The 18,718-nt window shown below is 46.6% G+C and overlaps 1 protein-coding gene across 3 annotated transcripts in view; it reads right to left on the bottom strand.

Moving 5' to 3' along the window:
- Nucleotides 1-18,718, bottom strand: part of NPLOC4 (NPL4 homolog, ubiquitin recognition factor) — a 55,589-nt gene that overhangs the window by 27,897 nt on the left and 8,974 nt on the right. For 2 of the 3 annotated variants that reach the window (XM_030843134.2, XM_030843136.2), the window contains exons 3-9: nt 16,510-16,622; nt 11,857-12,033; nt 9,794-9,842; nt 8,976-9,070; nt 6,675-6,798; nt 4,191-4,370; nt 949-1,035 (exon numbers count right to left, since the gene is read on the bottom strand). In XM_030843134.2, coding sequence (XP_030698994.2) covers nt 949-1,035; nt 4,191-4,370; nt 6,675-6,798; nt 8,976-9,070; nt 9,794-9,842; nt 11,857-12,033; nt 16,510-16,622 — 825 coding nt within the window. The remainder of the gene's footprint in view (nt 1-948; nt 1,036-4,190; nt 4,371-6,674; nt 6,799-8,975; nt 9,071-9,793; nt 9,843-11,856; nt 12,034-16,509; nt 16,623-18,718) is intronic. The other variant, XM_060290317.1, reaches the window with a different exon arrangement.

Below are 18,718 nucleotides of genomic sequence, written 5' to 3' on the forward strand. Positions count from 1 at the left end.
CATTTAAGTAACTTCAAGATCTTCTAATTATGACTACCATGACCAAACATTTATAACAAACATAGGCAAAAAAAATCAGGGACACTGATTTCTCTTTTGAACAAGAGAAAATTCCAGAATTTAAACCAAAACATGCCCCTAAATCATGATGCTGACTCCTTGTTAGAAACAACAGGACTTTTTTGTTCTTAAAACGATACAGTGACTTTGTTCCGCAGCATTCCTGGGTTATAAGGCACATTTCCAGTCTTCCCTGTTTATCTGTAGGGAGTTTATTTCTCACTGTCTAAATTGATTAGGAAATAAAGGATAAAACTTACATAGCTACTAAGAGTGAATTCCTAAGATGTGTTCAAATTCACAGTTCAACATTATCTATGAAACGCCATCTTTATAGTTCCTAGGAACTTAACCAAAGATGTGAGATAAACTAGATCATCAGACTCAAAAAGAAAATTCTTCTCTGTCTTCTAACTGCCCAGGAAAACTAAGAAGGCTTACACGCTCAGATGGCTCAATTATAAACAGGAGGTTCAATGAGGATTGAAGAGGGACCACGAGAAACTCCAAGTGTGGGGGACAGAAAACGATGAGCGCAAACAGACACGTGAAGGGAGAGCTCACACCTAGGAGGATGTGCCTTAAGAGCCTGGCGTCAAGGTCCCCTCCGGCAGGAAGTAGGGGTCTTGCTCCTGCTGCTTCTTTCCTCCCCCACTTTGAGGCAATCCTTAAGAAGTATGTCTGGTGGATTTAAATATAACAGTCCCTGCACTGGGATCCTTTTTTGGGCACCCAATAAACACAAGCGAGGTTTCAAAACGTGCCAGGCCTGCACCTGACCTTGTGCAGTTGGGAGTTCAGTCCCAGACCAGGTCTGGCCATACCACCCACCTAGATGTCCCCAACACAGAGCCGGGGCGCCCCCCTCAAGGCCAAGAGAATCAGTACCTTCCTCAAGCCAAGTTTGGCAGCAATTTCATCAACCACCTCAGCCTTTGGGTCTTCAAGAAGCTCCAAGCTATTCTGTGTACCAATCTGTGGGGGTATTAAAGAGAGATGTACTTAGAGGAGGGGTTCAGAAAAGCAGCACAGCAGCTCTGTTCCATTTCTGGCTCAGGTGTCACAAAGGAGCACCAGTCTCCCCCTTGCCAAAAAGGAGAGTTAAGGCAGCGGGAAAAGCTCAACCAGATAACACAAGCCAAGCCCTCCAGGCTCTTCCCGTCTAGGGCTGTGCTTTGCTTTTAATCGAGGTTTAGAGAACATGAAGAGGCTGTATTCAGGCTGGTTCATGTCAGCAGCTCCACATGAAACATGTGGTTGTTTAGGACTAGGGAAGGCTCTCTACACCTTAAGGTTCCTTCATTGGGGATAGAAGTTAGTTTCAAAACTCCCTTGGATAAATAGTTTTCACTCCAAATAGGCTTGGCTAGATTAGGTAAGATTAGAGCTGTAAGGTAACGTTCGTTCCCAAAAAAGTCTTTGAAAATTCGTATGCAGCTCCTGCAGGGACAGTGCTTAGCTTCACAGGCATGGCAGAGTGAGAGAGTACAACAGATACACACACCCTAAGCCAAGGATAGGGCACCTGAAATCGGTAACCTGCTGACCGGTGGGCAGAGCCCTCAGCTTGGGGCAGTGGCGGGGGGCTTGGGCTGGCTCACATGCAACCTACACTGGCCACAGGATCCCACTTCCTGCAGTGGACAAAGCTTGCTGAAATCTTTAATCTGCACTGAAATGCAGCTCATAAAGCTAAGCATCATACTGAGCAGAAGACCCGGCTACAGATTATGAAAGTGAAGGTAATTCCAAATTGAGTTATACTAATTGGGTATATCCTTGTAAATTAGTCAAATCCTGGCAAAATAACAAAAGAACTTTATGTTGCTGGGTATGACCCATATGGAGATCATTAATACCTCCAGAGCACAGGTCAAAGCACAAACTCAGAACAAACCTAAGGATTTTGTTTCATGACATGTGGCAGCATGAGCTTCAACTTCTAATGAGCTGGAGATTATTAGAGGTCAAGTGTTTCAACCTCCAAGACCCCCAATTTGGGAGCTCTGATGATGTTGTTAGTAGTCTGGACACCAGAGGCTTCTGTTCCAATTTTTGTTCAATCATACTCTTAACAGAACTGTTGAAATGCTTCATGAAAGGACCCTCCTCAAAACTGAATTGGAATGTCTTGTGCTTCCAAAAGCAGCTCCCACTGACAGAGCACACTCAGTGCCCAAAGAGTCAGACAAGCAGGGTCTCTGAGTGAGCATCTACTGCCATCTCACGTCTCCCTGGAAGTGAACCATCATAAAAGGCCTGGTCAAACATTTCATCTGTAGCTCTCAGTAAATAATGAGAATATCCAAGGAGTAGATGACACACAATCTGTATAAATACAGCCAGGGAAGAAACAGCATCTGTGCAGGAGCCACACACCTGCACACCAGCCAGTGGCCACAAGGCCTGCAGTTTCAGACCCTAGTTTATTTAAAAAGTAGACCAGTCACGGTGAGATCTCCAGAACATGGCACAGGTGACACACCTGTATATGGCGTGGTGCCCACCCAGAGACAAAGGAGGGGATAGTGTGAAATATCTGTATATCTGCTTATACTAAAAAAAATTCAAACTTTAGAGATCTAAGCCAAAAACTGCTTAAAGTGGGGGCTACCTGTAGGAGAGGGAGGAAATTAGATGAAGGGGAAGACGTTGTTTGTAGACCTCACTTTGCAAATGTGCAGTTTTTTTTTACTTTTCCAACATTTTTTTAAATAAAAAATTTCAGACATACAGCAAAGGTTAAAGAATTTACAGTGAACACCGATATCCCACCACCAAATTCAGCCACTAGCATTTACTGTGTTCCATTCACCCCTCTGGCCATGCCTCAGCGCACCATGTTTTTGTGTTTTTACATCACAGTCACCTGCAGGCACAAGACCCTCCCCCAACTACCTCAGCACATCATGAACCAGGATGCAATACAGTTCCAATCTTCACTTTTGTAGTAAACTTATATACAATAAGACAAAATAAATATTTTATATAATATATACTATACAACCATATAAACATTTTACATAATTATACAAATTAAAAAATATATATGGGCTTCCCTGGTGGCGCAGTGGTTAAGAATCCGCCTGCCAATGCAGGGGACACGGGTTTGAGCCCTGGTCCGGGAAGATCCCACATGCCTCAGAGCAACTAAACCCGTGAGCCACAACTCCTTAGCCTGTGCTCTAGAGCCCACGAGCCACAACTACTGAGCCCACGCACCACAACTACCAAAGCCCGCGCGCCTAGAGCCCATGCTCCGCAACAAGAGAGACCACCGCAATGAGAAGCGGTTGCGCATTGCAACGAAGAGCAGCCCCCGCTCGCCACAACTAGAGAAAGCCCGCGCACGGCAACGAAGACCCAACGCAGCCATAAATAAATAAATAAATAAGTAATAATAATAAGTAAATCTATTTAATAAATAAATAAAAAATATATACGTAAATCCAATCCCTAAATACTGAAAATAAAGCAAATGAACGTAAACGTGTAACTCGTTGGTGACGTAATCATACAAGGAAGATCTTCCAAGTGACTTTAAAACACAGTAACCAACTGCTGGTCCCTAGTGGGATATACCCTAGGGGCCCTCCCCTCCCACCAAAACAATCTTGAACTGTTTTCAGTCCTACACTGGTGGTAATTTTGATATTGTTATTAAGACAGTTACATGTGTGGCATAAGATAAAGAACTTGAGTAATTTTGTGACTCTAATTCCATAAATCCTGGGACAGCTGATTGTAGGCATGGACAGAGGAGATACAGAAGCAGAAGAGAGAGGGCAACTGTATGACACTTTTGGGGGAACTGACAAAAGTTGAATAAGATGGCAGATTAGATAAAAATATTGTATCGAAGTTCAATTTACTTAAGTTGCTCAGTGTACTTGTTATATGAGAACATGTCCTTATTCTTTGGAAATATATACTGAAATATTTAGGGGCCATGATCTTACTTTCCAATAATTCAGAAAATAAATACTGTGTGTGTGTGTGTATAGAGAGAGAGATAGACTGGGCAAATGATACAGTAAGAGAAGCAGCATGCAACCTGAAAGGGCTCCCATACAGCCTTCAAAACAAAGCAATACAGAGACCCGTAGACAGCAAATCCTGTTCACATCTACCTGAGGAGGTTCATAAATCGCAGCCACTTCAGCCCTGATACCAAGAGGAATGTCTTTGTGCTCCGTGTACCGTCCATACAAGTACCCGAAGTGCTGGTTCCCTGTCTTCCTCCAGAAGTCAAGGAAGCGGTCAGCAACTGTATGATTCTCGAACATGATGTTGTCCACATGTCTGTATTTCTGCAGAGTTAACAACAATGGGCTAAATTAAAACACTCCATCAAAAATAAATAATTTACTATTTTATCACAAACTGTTCACAAGTATCTTTTACCTACCTTTTTTTTTTTTTTTCAAAATTTATTTATTTTATTTTATTTTTGGCTGCGTCGGGTCTTTGTTGCTGCGCGCGGGCTTTCTCTGGTTGCAGCGAGTGGGGGCTACTCTTCATTGCGGTGCACAGTGGCTTCAGTAGCTGTGGTTTCTCATTGCAGTGGCTTCTCTCGTTGCAGAGCACGGGCTCTAGGTGCGCGGGCTTCAGTAGCTGTGGTTTGCGGGCTTAGTTGCTCCGCGGCATGTGGGATCTTCCCCGACCAGGTCTCGAACCCGTGTCCCCTGCATCGGCAGGTGGGCTCTTAACCACTGCGCCATCAGGGAAGCCCTTACCTAGCTTTTTAAAACACACACACACACACACACACACACACACACACACACACTCTCTCTCTCTCTCTCTCTCTCTCTCTCTCTCTCTCTCTTTAAGAATGTACTCTCGGGGGCTTCCCTGATGGCACAATGGTTAAGGATCCGCCTGCCAATGCAGGGGACATGGCTTCGAGCCCTGGTCAGGGAAGATCCCACATGCCGTGGACCAACTTAAGCCCATGCACCACAACTACTGAAGCCCACGCGCCTAGAGCCCGTGCTCCACAACAAGAGAAGCCACCGCAATGAGAAGCCTGCGCACCACAATGAAGAATAGCCCCCAGTCTCTGCAACAAGAGAAAGCCTGCGTACAGCAATGAAGACCCAACGCAGCCAATAAATAAATAAATAAATTTATTATTTTTTTTTAAAAAAAGAATGTACTCTCGGGACTTCCTTGGCGGTCCAGTGGTTAAGACTCTGCGCTCCCAATGCAGTGGACACAGGTTCGATCCCTGGTTGGAGAACTAAGATCCTGCATGCCACACAGGGTGGCCAAAAAAAAAAAAAAGAATGTGCTATGCCCTTAAGACGACTTCAGATTCTAGTGGGTGGGAGGGGTAGGGGTGGGACTCTCATTAAATTAATTCAAATTAATCTTACTGGGATTTTGCCTAAAACGCAGGTTTTCACAATCTCTAGGTCAAAAAAAAAGTTTTCAAAAAGAAATTAAGACAGAAAGAAAGACAGACGGGGAATTCCTGGCGGTCCAGCAGTTAAGACTCTGCGCTTCCACTGCAGAGAGCGAGGGTTCGATCCCTAGTTGGGGAACTGAGATCCTGCATGCCGTGCAGCGCGGCCAAAAAAAATTAAAACAAAATTTAAAAAAAAATGGAGGGGAGTTCCCTGATGGTGCAGTGGTTAAGAATCCACCTGCCAATGCAGGGGACAGGGGTTCAATCTCTGGTCCGGGAAGATCCCACATGCCACGGAGCATCTAAGCCCGTGTGCCACAGCTACTGAGCCTGCACACCCTAGAGCCCAAGGACCACAACTACTGAAGCCCACATGCTGCAACTACTGAAGCCCGCGTGCCTAGAGCCCGTGCTCTGCAACAAGAGAAGCCACCGCAATGAGAAGCCCACATACGGCAACGAAGAGTAGCCCCCACTCGCTACAACTAGAGACCATGCACAGCAACGAAGACCCAATGCAGCCAAAATAAACAGAAAGGAAGGAAGGGAGGAAGGAAGGAAAGAAGAGAATGGGAGGGAGGGATGGATGGAGGGAAGGAGAGAAAGAAAGGGAAGAAAGGTGCTCAAACAGTTAAGGAGGGATGGAATTCTAAGGAGCTAAACATGGGCTGGCAGTGGCAGGGGAAAGATGAGGAGGGCTATTTTTGGAGGGCTGGACAATAAGAGTGGAAAAAGCCAGAATAACTGCACACAGTTTTCCCTGATTCTTTTTTCGCTCCTTCCTGAGTCCAGCCCCCTTCTTAACCTGGCCTGGACAGATGCCCTGAGGTGGTCCCAGGGCAGTTCTGTTCAACTACCAACTTCCAGAGCCGCAGTTTCTTAAAAGGTAAAGTCACAACCACTGAGCATTTTAAACAGTCGCCAAGTAAATTCTGCCTCCACACAAGCCAACAAAACAGAAAACTGAAGGCTCCCCTCTATGCTTGAAAGAGCTAGAGATCTTACAAATAATGTCCTCAGTGTATGATTTCCATAAAAGGGTCAATCAATCAGCCCCAAAATACCCGAGACTCTGCCCCATGTAACTCACACTGCTACCAGCAGCTCCTTTCCAAAGAGGGGCTTTTCCAGACATTTTCACTCCTCAGCCATGAACACAAATCTACTGCTTTCTGCATCTAGATGGATACAGCGAACATCTCACCTGTCTATTCAGAGTGATGGCACTTGGCTGGCACTTAGTACAGATGCCATTAGGCCACGGAAGGTGTCCTTCACACCCTGATTTAATCTTGCAACTGATGTTCTCCAGGGCAACAAATTTCCCCCTGAAAAAGAAAAGGCAACTTAATTAATTAAACATTACAATGGTGAAAAGTGTAGCAGGAGGCTGGAAATAAAATGTCAGGTATCTTACACTTCCTGAAGGGAGTTCTCAGGAGCTAAGCACGTGGTATCCACAGCAGGGAAAATGTGCTAAAACTTATTCTAATGGTGTTGTAGCTTCTGTCCTGTACACTAGACTGTACAAGAATACAAAACTATTTTCCAATAAAAGCAGTTTTAATTTTCACTACCACTGACATCTATGAAGATTTTTTTTTCCTTTTTCTTTTTTTTTAAATTGTAGTTGCTTTACAATGTTGTGTTAGCTTCTACTGTACAATGAAGTGAATGTACATATATGTATATACGTATATATGCATACACATATATACTACATATATATGTATATGTATACCTATATCCCCTCCCTCTTGGACCTCCCTCCCACACCCCCATTCCACCCATCTAGGTCGTCACAGAGAACTGAGCCGAGCTCCCTGTGCTATACGGCAGGTTCACACTATTTATTTTACACGTGGTAGTGTATTTATGTCAAAACTAATCTCCCAATTTGTCCCACACTCCCCGTCCCCGTGTCCACATGTCTGTTCTCTATGTCTGCGTCTCTATTCCTGCCCTGCAAATAGGTTCATGTGTACCATTTTTCTAGATTCCACATATATGCGTTAATATATGATATTTGTTTTTCTCTTTCTGGCTTACTTCACTCTGTATGACACTCTAAGGTCCATCCACATCTCTACAAATGACCCAATTCCGTTCCTTTCTATGGCTGAGTAATATTCCATTGTATATATGTACCGCATAAGATTTTCAACAGTACTGCTAAATATCTAGATCTAACCTATGCCATTGACAGAAAATGAAGTTCTTTTCAAGTTCCATCAATTTATCAGAAACATTTACTTTATGAGTCTAGTACTTAGACTTCTGTATAAAATTCTTATTCATAGAAAAAACCTGATTAGGATACATAACAAAGATATCTTCACTCTGCTTTTGGTCAGTGAGGATGTCCTGGGCCCCACTGTGGACTTGGGGTGAGCCTGCACAAGTGACTTCACCCTCTGCCACTTTCCCGTTCACAAATGGTCTAGTGAATAGTCCTGTCCTCACAAGCCAGCGGCATGCTGGAACGATGGCACCTGGGAAGCAATGACTGCCACCTAGGCTGCACGTTAACAACAGCAACAAGTGAGCCCTTGACCTAGACGGACAAAAGGCAGACAGGTCCCAGCACACTCATGCTCTGGTCAAGACAGCTCCAGAGCTTACCCCACAAGTGGGCAAAAATGGGCTTCTGGTGGGATCTTTTTTTTCCTGGTCTAACTTTTTTTAAAAGTCATTTTAGGATGTTAGCGGGTTGTCAGAGAAAAACTACGAGCAGGCCAACATGACATTCTTCACAAAATGTTGCTGACTCGGGTTCAGCCACCGTCTCCTCTCCCTGCATGGATAGGAATCATAAAATCACAGTAAGAAGTCCGTTACTTTCTGGTGAGGTGAGCATATCAACAGAAGGGGGTTGCACAGGCAAGTACCTGACGTAGTTTAAAAGAAATCAAACTGCTCTCAGCTTGCCACTGTCACAGCATGCTCTAAGAGCCAAGAGACAGCTGCCCCCACTGCCCAACCCCACCCACGCTGCCCACCTGGCCGAGCCTGCAGACAGCAATGCTGAGGCACCAGAGGCCAAGCCATGGACAGCGCCACCGCCTCAGCCCCGCTACAGCTGTGAAATTGAGTTGATAAAGAGGCAGCTTCCAGGGCAAAGGGCAGACTCCACAGACAGAAGACTGACCACCATCACGCCTTATCTCATCCAGGTTCAGAAACAACTAAGTTGCCAGGGTACCGCATACCCGAAGGAAGGTCAGCGGGGTGCCCCTGGGCCTCCACAGCCTGGCCTCTGCCTGCTTGGCCTCTGCCCATGCACTGGGCACTGTGGATTACAGCAGGGACCAGAGTCTCCCCCGACTTGTTTCTCTTTTAGAATCAGGACAAGATTCACGAATACAAAGACTTCATGCCCAGACTTTGATCTTTACTTTTCTCACTCATATGCCCAGGGGCTTTAAGCAACACGTGCCAGAGAGAGAAAACGAACTCTGCGCCCCAAAGCCACATGGGTGCCGCCCCCTGCCCTCAGGCCGCTTACTTGTCGGCCCCTCCGGTCAGCTTCCGGATGTAGGCGTGGAAGGACATGTGCTTCACGGGAGGCTCCAGGTGATTTAGGTAGTCCTCGTCGAAAGGCTGCCAAAACACACAGTCAACAGTCATGCACTCGCCGCTGGGGTCGCGGTCGCGGTCGCAGCCTCCACCCGCCAAACCCCGAGGCGGGTGGGCAGGCAGTGAGGGGGAACTGGTGATGGGTCCTCACTATCGTTCTAAGTCAGAACCAAGTTCTTCTCTGTGTACCAGTTATCTTTTCAAGATTGAAATGAATCTCTATTAAACACAAAATGCTCTAAGTCAAATAAATATCAGGTAAATTTTGCAAAAAAAAAAAGCCACAAGATGAAGCAAGAGGAGCCTCATGAAGAAAATCAGGTTGGCCTTCCTGCCGTAAATTCAGTGTCAACCAGTCACCAGTCGGCATTATTGTGGTAACTCTCAACCTCACCACGACAAATCAGTAGAGGAGACGTGAGATTCAGGGTAGAGTAAATCAAAACAATGATGAGCATGAAAACCGCCAGGCCCGGCTTTGTGTCAGGTTTTAAAAGGACTGTCCAGGGAGCCCAGTGTAAATGCTGCCCCTTTATCACAGCAATACCCATGTCCCAGCCGTTCATAATCCACCCAGAAGGTCACTCCCATAAATAAAGGCTCATCCTCTCAGTGCAGCCTGCACTAGTGGGAATACGAGGCCCAGGGCAATAAATAGGTAACTTCCTTGAACCACTCTGACCCAGCCCAGGGACTTAGGGGAAGTGTCAAGACGGCTCTGGGAACTCACTCTACTCGGACTCTCACCTCTAGAGGAACGCAGTGCACGCACTTCCCCAGAGGCCCATGTCGGCACCTAGAGCACAGGGAAGAGAAACGCACAGTGTCAGCGCACTGCTCTTCTGCTGCTGCCTCCCTGAATGTTGATACTTAAAAGGCACATCATACCTAATAAAGTACTTCCCCATCCACATGAAATTATCTGAAATGGTATGTGGTGAACAGTTTTTAATGGTTTAATATTTTGGTGTGTATTAGAAAACACCGACCAGTGCACCAAACCTGTGATTTCATGGATATTAACTGATTTCATGGATATTACCACAAACTAAAAGCAAAACTGAATGGATTTAAAGTCAATTTAAATAAAAACGTTTGGTAAAGACTAAGAAAGTTGGTACATAGACATGGCAAAAACCCTGAGAATGGGAGATCAGCTCGGTGCTTTGTGACCGCCTGGAGGGGTGGGACAGGGAGGGTGGGAAGGAGGGAGACGCAAGAGGGAAGAGATATGGGAACATGTATATGTATAACTGATTCACTTTGTTATAAAGCAGAAACTAACACACCATTGTAAAGCAATTATACTCCAATAAAGATGTAAAAAAAACCCCTGAGAATGGTACATAAATAGCTAAAGTGTGGAAAACACCCACTTCATGCATATTTTGGAAAAAAGCATGAAAAGAACGCTTGGCTCTGTGGGTTTCAGTCTGTGCATAGTAGGACGGTGGAGATGCGTTCGGGCGCCAACAGGCTCAGTCACAGCACTGTCCACATGGGGTCAGAACTCCTAGGTGCACCGCATTCTATATTTCAGAGAAGAAAGGGCCTGAGTCTCCCAACAGGCAGACTCTTACAGGTGATGCACGCACAGGCACGTGCACACTCAAAAAGATTCCTAACGAGGCCTCACAAACACGGATCGGGGTAGGAGTGGCACTGGGTCCCTGGGAAGAACACAAATGGGGGCAGAGAGCCAGTTGATGGCCACAGCCACAGAGTGGCTCCACGCCAACTGCAGCTCAGAACAATCTGGGGCCCTTTGATCTGAGACATACAGGTCACTAATGCAGCATGTGGAATCCCAGTATCTCAATGTCTTGATTACAGGGCGATGCAGTTACAAAGACTCCACTGAAGAGACAATCTTCGCTCAGACAATTTTACACCATTGAGTGTGAACTCAGATGTTTCTAAATAGTTTCCTTAAAATGAACTGCAAAAAATCTATAATAAACAAATGTATACAAGCATAAGCATTTTATACAATCCTTGGTGAAAAGTGAATATTCAAAGGAGCAGCACCTTCAGCAAATGAAGTGTTCCCTAGAAGAACGGAAAGAGTGTACTGAATATGGAAGGTTGAGATTCCTCCACTAAAATTAAATGAGACAACGTGAACAAGGACCTGCACCAGCAGGTGCCCAGGTACCACCCCCTCCACCCTGTCACACTTGCTAAAGCCCACTCTGCACATGCACGTGTCTCAGGGGAACACCACGGTGAGGACTTCTTAGAACTCTTAGTTCTCAACACTTGGAAAATTTTAAACTACATGTGGGGCTTACCTGGTGGCGCAGTGGTTAAGAACCCGCCTGCCAGTGCAGGGGACACAGGTTCGAGCCCTGGTCCGGGATGCCGCGAAGCAACTAAGCCCTGATGCCACAACTACTTAACCTATGCTCTAGAGCCCGCGTGCCACAACTACTGAAGCCCGTGCACCTAGAGCCTGTGCTCCGCAACAAGAGAGGCCGCTGCAGTAAGAAGCCTGCGCACGGCAACAAAGAGCAGCCCCCGCTCGCCACAACTAGAGAAAGCCCACATGCAGCAACGAAGACCCAACGCAGCCAAAAGTAAAAACTGATTAATTAAAAAAAAAGACAATCACAGTATATTTTAAATAATAATAATAATAAAGTACACGTGGAGCATACTTTGAGATTCAAACAATGAGAAAAAGCTCACAGAACACCTTGAAGTGAGATGTAATCTGAAAATAGATGGTCAAACTCAAAACTTACATTTCTTTATCAGGGCACGTTACAGACATTTCACTTCACTGACACTGTGGCCCCGCAGGCACTTACAGCTGTGGGTCACGGCTCCTGTAGATTTTCCCGTCCTGCCTGCTGAGGTACTGGTCGATCTCATCTTCCACCACATTGGCAGCACCACAGGCCTTTAACCCCAGTGGGGCCGATGTCTCCATCTCAGACGACGGTCCAGCAAGGCTCGAGGGAAACAGGAACAACAAATCTCCATGCCTGTTCAAATGACAAATGTTAAGTAGAGGCCGCCTTCCTTTCTTCACAACCTGAGCTGCACAGAAGATCAACTCAGGTGTGAGAACCTCTGAAACCTGCAAACAGCAACATCAACCACCCTGCAGGCCTAAACAATGAGGCTTCCAATTTTAAGAGACCAAAGTTCTCTTTTCCCACCTCCCCTATGCCTCTTCCCCCATGAAGGTCAGCAGCAGGCTCTCTGGACTGTAACATAACTTCCTTACAACCACGCTGCGCCATCTATGCTGCACACGCATACACGCACCTGGTTCCACAAAGAACACACAAAATCATAGCTGACACTGGAGCTGCATGGCCCCCTCCCTCTTCCTTCTCTGCTTAGCTCCCACTTTCCCTCATTCATTCCCTGGCCTTCTCTTCAGCTGCCCCCCATTTACTTGCCTGGGACATACCTGCTTTCTCTACGTTCACAAATACATGTGTACATAACACACGTCACTGATATACAAACCTGAGATGATAAGAGACACACTTTCTGCATTTGCTGTTCTCTCATAATCCCTCCAAACACGGTCTACGTCTAATCAATGTTCTGCAGTGAAGTTGTCTCACAATACGCTTTGCTGCTCCCCGCATGACGGACATGGCTCCCTGTGGGACTGCCACCACAGGCCCCACCGCGGAAACGCCCAGAGACGGGCAGTCGCACGGTCTCCCGGCCGTAGGGTGGATTTCTGGGAGAGGGCCCGTTAGACCTCAGGAGTTTTGTTTGTTCCTAAAGCCACTGACGTACTGCTTTCCACAAAGGCTGCCATGATTCACAGTGCAAAGGACAGTATTTGGTTTTCGATCATTTTCAATGTAAATGGCGTCCTTCCACTGTTAGACCCACCACTGACTTTGCCAGAGCCTGACTGCCACCCCGCCGGTATGGGTGAACAGTCCCCACCTGGGAGCACTGCAGGTCCCGAGACACTCAGCGTGTTCAACACCAGTACAGGAGGAAAAGCTGTAGCACCACCACCAAGCAAGTATTTCACTGCTCTCAACAAGATGCATATACAGGAAGAAAGACTGAAAGAACTGCCTGCAGCCCCCAATCAACAAACGGAGAGAATAGGAGCAGGTACCACAGCTGGGACAGCAGGAGGCTGGGCTGCAGCTCTTCAACGGGTCTGCTCGCCCCTCTTTTCCGTCCCATAATTTAGGGTGATAAAATCACCAACTTGTAATTGAAGATTTGTTTCTAACAGCAAATGAGATATTCCTAAACACCCTCCAGCTTCAGGATACATGGCTCAAATGCTACATCAGTTTTAACAAATATCCTCTAAAATGCACTGTGGAGCTCTAAAGAAAAGAGTTTCCCCAAGGGTCCAAAAACCCACAGCAGCTCAAATAAGAATAGTGAAGGAACCTCCGGCCAGCCCATTATGGGAACCCTGAGCTTGGCTTATAGCCACTGTCTGGGCCACGAGAGACGAGGCCTTGAGCCTGCCTGCCCAAAGCGAGCTGCTGAACCTGAAATGCCACACAAAGCCAGATGTCTGAAGGATGTCTCAACCGCTGGGAAAAACCCACCAGTTGAAAACAGGAACCAAGGAGGAATCCTGTCTGCCTCCATCCACTATGCTGTAGGGGAAAAAGTCACTGCTGAGAAGTCTGTAACCAAAGGCCTGCTCCGCCATGTGTCCGGGGTAAAATCAGGGATGCTACCTGGTTCAGGAAACCAGACAGAAATTAACTCAAGTGCTGGGCCCATGACGCCCCCTTGTGCCGAGAGAAGCAAATGGCTTCTCCGCAGAAAAGTCACCAACCCCAGATCTTTCAGGGCCCCCTAAGACCAAGATTGGCCAAATATAAGCTCTCAAATAAAAGTCACCAAACATAAAAGAGAAACAAGCCACTGGGAGCAACAGAGGGCAGACAACAATCAAAAGATTTAGACAGCCAAGGACTTCAGGTGTGGAATTCAAGACAAAGAATATAAACTTACGTATGGAATGCTAGCTGGAAACGGAACAAAAGGAGTACAAGCAACAAGAGACTATCCGCAATGACAAGGGGCTCGGAGAGTGGGCAGAGGGGCTGCAGACTCGGCAGCTCTTCCCAAATCCCCTGCTTAGGGACAGGCTAGACAACAACAGCAACAGTGTGAAAGGATCCTCACAAACCCTGAATTCACTCGGGGCAGACAGACCCCAGACTCCTCAAGACCCGAGAGGGAAGCATCCGGTGTGTGATAGGCCAAGGCAGAGCCTCCAGGGAACCCAGCAGTCTTCACTGGAAGCCTGGGGGTCAGGGTGAGAGCACAGCAGGAGCTGGGAAGGAGCCCCTGCGAGCACATGACCTAACAGCCAGGGCTGAAAGGAATCAAACAGAATTAAATAGAAAAAAGTAAAAAACGTAATCACTGAAATAATAGAGAGAATGGGGGAGAGGTAATATTTAGATATAATGTGAACTTTCCTGGTGGTCCAGTGGTTAAGAATCCGCCTCCCAATACAGGGGATGCAGGTTCGATCCGTGGTTGGGGAACTAAGATCCCACGTGCTGCGGGGCAACTAATAAGCCAACGTGCTCTAGAGCCCGCGTGCTGCAACTACTGAGCTTGCATGCCACAACTAGAGAGAGAAGCCTGTGTGCTGCAACGAAGATCCCATGTGTCGCAGCTAAGACCTGACGCAGCCAAATAAATAAATAAACAAAATATAAAAATAAATTAAATAAAATATCTTAAAAAAAAATAAAGAGATAATGGCCAAGAATTTTCTAGACCTAACCTGCAGATACAGAAAACACATCTTACATCAGACAGCATTAAACCAACCAACCAACCAACTAGGAATCCACACCTGGACAGGTCAAACAGAAACCACAGGACCCCAAGACAAACAGAAGATCTTAAAAGCAGCCAGAGGAGAAAAAAAGAACCTACAAATGAACAAGAGAATTATAACAGCCAGCTGAACTGCGACGATGGAAGCAGAGGTAGTGGAGTGAAACCCACAAGGAGCTCAAGGTGACCACACTCTTACAGACATGGTCAGTAACTCTCAAGCGGTGACAGGACAAGGTTCTCAAGTTTGGGCTTGTGCTGCTCAACAAGCATCACAACTATCACTGGAAAGACATGCTCTAGGATAATCCAGAAAGACATGCCATCCAACTGTGACCACACCTCAGGTAGACAGGGTGTTTCACTCTGCAGCCCCTGTTTCTGGCATCCAGTCATCAGAATAGCTTAGACACACAGCTGCCACCCCTGCAGTGCTCATCACGTGCAGGCACCGGACAACCATGTGGAGGAGGCATCGCCACCCCCTTGCAGACAAGGGTGGTGAGGCCCAGTGAGGTTAGGTGACTTCCCAGGCACACCGCCAGTGAGTGTTGGGTGTGAGTCCAAACCCGAGTAACGCCCATAGGAAGTGATTCTCAAGATGCAAAAACCCTTTGCAAGCTGGGAGGAAAGATGACCCTCACCCACTGGAAACGAACGTAAACAGGGAAAGGCTTTACATCATCACAGTGGCAGGCAAAGAGCAGGTACCGAGCGAATATTTGTTGAAGAACAAATAAATTAATGCTAAAATTGAATTTTTCCCCCCTTGATATACTAGCTGTGAACCTAAAAATGACCAAACTGCCAAAATAGCCTATTATTCTGACTGGTAAAAGGCACACAGCCAAGTGCCAGCAAAGCCCAGCCCAACCCTCAGGCAGTGGCTACAGCAGCCAGGCTGCTTGTAGCCCCATGGGAGAATTCCCTGCCCTCTGTCTGAGGATTAAGATGACTTGAAGGGTTCTGCTCACTGATACGTGAGGTGTGCCCAGGCAGTTCAGACAGGAGTCAGCAAACCTCTTCTGTAAAGGGCCAAATAGTAAACGTTTTCGGCTTTGCAGACCATACAGTCTCTGTCACAATCACTCAGCCCTGCCCTTGTAGCATGAAAACACGTAAATGAATGAACGTGGCTGTGCTCCCATAAAACTAGAAAAACAGGCAGTGGGATGCAGGAAGAGGTCTCTGCAACCTAGAAACTCCTTCTGACATTACCCATCAATTCTAAGGCACTCCAGGGTGTCCTGCCAGCAAGAAATACAGCGTGGGCAACAGGCCACAGTACTGCCAGCCCCCCCAACCTACCAAGCAGGTCCTGAGGCAGAACGACGCACAGAGCTACATTCAAGGTCCTTCTCCGCAGTGAAGCAGCTGAGTGTGCAGGTGCACACACAACCCAGGACCATAACTCCTTCTCGTGACACACATCCCCGAATTCCGCAAGTCAATCAAACCGGCTCAACAGTAACTACAGATTCAGCATGGCTGCCAAACACCTGGCAAGAAGCACAGTCACCTGCACTTTGGTCTGCGTTCAGGACCGTAATCACAGTAGCATGAGAAGGAAAAAGGAGAGAACTAAGCGGCCTCAGGCGGGTAACTGGTGCCAGCATGCCCTCCCTACCCCCCGCCCTCTCCCCTCGGGCACTCACTTGATCTTCAGCAGGTTGAGGGATTTGTTAGATGACGCTGTTATTTCTCCAGTCTTGTTTCTATTGATGTAAACTGAGAAGCCGTTATTTTGGAAGCCAAACTCCTTTGCGACCTAAAACAAGACCCAAACAACAGAGATTTAATAAAATATTGAAGTCTCACTACCCTGACCACATATATATCAGACATTACTAGTGAGTTTAGAAACTGCTCCTCATTAACCAAATTTCTCTTGTTATTTTGCTCTCTCATGAGGAAATTTGAGTCTGGGGCCAAGAGAAGGGTCAGATCTGGAGCTTGACTTTTAGGATCATCAGAGTACAGTTAAACAAAGAAAAGACAGGGAATCTTGGCAGAGAAATAGAAATGATAAAATAGAATCAAACAAAAATTCTACAACTGAAAAACACAATAACTGAAATAGAAAATTCACTGGGTGGGCTTATCATCAGAAGGGAGATGACAAAAACAAAGTTAATTAAAGATGAGTTAACAGAAGCCAGATAATCTGAAGACAGAGATTTGAAAGGAAAATGAACAGTCTTAGGAACCCCTGGGACAATATCAAATGATCCTCAGGAGAAGAGAATAAGGCTAGGACTGAAAAACATTTGAAGAAAGAATGGCCAAAACCCTCAAATTTGATGAAAAACATAAAAGTAACAAATCCAGGAAGTTCAGCAAAACCAAAGTAGGAAAAATAAAGAGAAAACTACGCCTGGGCATGTCATCATCACACTGCTAAAATCCAAAGATCAATGGAGACCAGAAGACAATGGAACAACATCTTTAAAGTGCTGAGGCAGGAATAAACATCTGTCAACTCAGAATTCTCCATCTGGAGAAAATACCCTTCAAATACAAGGGCAAAATGAAAACGTTCTCAGGTTGACAAGACCCAAGGGCACCTGTTGCCCGTAGCCTCCACCACAATAAATGCCAGAGGATGTCCTTCAGGCTGAACAACACCAGACAGAAACTCCGACGCAGAGGACACACAAAGGTAAGAACTCCAAATCACACAGTAGGAAACCATCACAGAATTGCCAGGAGAATCCTGACAGAGCAACAACCACAGGTCAGGAACAGGACCAGGGAGGAGCCACATGTCCCTGAGGCACCCAAAGGCTCACCCCCTCCCCCCATTTTATACCTTGTTCTACCTGCTGCTTTTTACCTATGATTGATTTGCCCTTTAACACGGAATTATTGATAAAACCTAGAATTTATTTACTGTAAGGAAAACAAGAGTTTAAAGATTAACTTTATGTACTAACAGTACTTTCTGATTAAAAAAATGATTGAAAGTATCTATAGGGCCTTTCCTGGTGGCGCAGTGGTTAAGAATCCGCCTACCAGGCTTCCCTGGTGGCGCAGTGGTTGAGAGTCCGCCTGCCGATGCAGGGGACAGGGGTTCGTGCCCCGGTCCGGGAAGATCCCACATGCCGTGGAGCGGCTGGGCCAGTGAGCCATGGCCGCCGAGCCTGCGCATCCAGAGCCTGTGCTCCGCAACGGAAGAGGCCACAACAGTGAGAGGCCCGCGTACCGCCAAAAAAAAAAAAAAAAAAGAATCCGCCTGCCAATGCAGGGGACACGGTTTCAAGCCCTGATCCGGGAAGATCCCACATGCTGCGGAACAACTAAGCCTGTGCGCCACAACTACTGGGCCTGTGTTCTAGAGCCCGCGAGCCACAACTACTAAAGCCCGCGCGCCTAGAGCCCATGCTCCGCAACAAGAGAAGCCACCACAATGAGAAGCCCACGCACCACAACAAAGAGTAGCCCCTGCTCGCTGCAACAAGAGAAATCCTGTGCACAGCAATGAAGAACCAACGCAGCCAAAAATAAATAAATAAATTTTTGAGCTTCCCTGGTGGCGCAGTGGTTGGGGGTCCGCCTGCCAATGCAGGGGACACGGGTTCGGGCCCTGGTCCGGGAAGATCCCACATGCCGCGGGGCGGCTGGGCCCATGAGCCATGCCCACTGAGCCTGCGCGTCCGGAGCCTGTGCTCCTCAGCGGGAGAGGCCACAACAGTGAGAGGCCCGAGTACCGCAAAAAAAATAAATAAATAAAAATAAATAAAGCACCAGGAAATTAAGACCATGAAATCTGTATTCCCAAGAGCAAAAAAGGCAAAAATAAAGACTAAAATTAATGGCTCCTTTTTCTGAAACAGATATAAACCGAAATTAACAAATTGTGGCACT

Source organism: Globicephala melas, chromosome 20 (genome assembly GCF_963455315.2).
Source record: "Globicephala melas chromosome 20, mGloMel1.2, whole genome shotgun sequence".
NCBI classification, from domain to species: Eukaryota; Metazoa; Chordata; class Mammalia; order Artiodactyla; family Delphinidae; genus Globicephala; species Globicephala melas.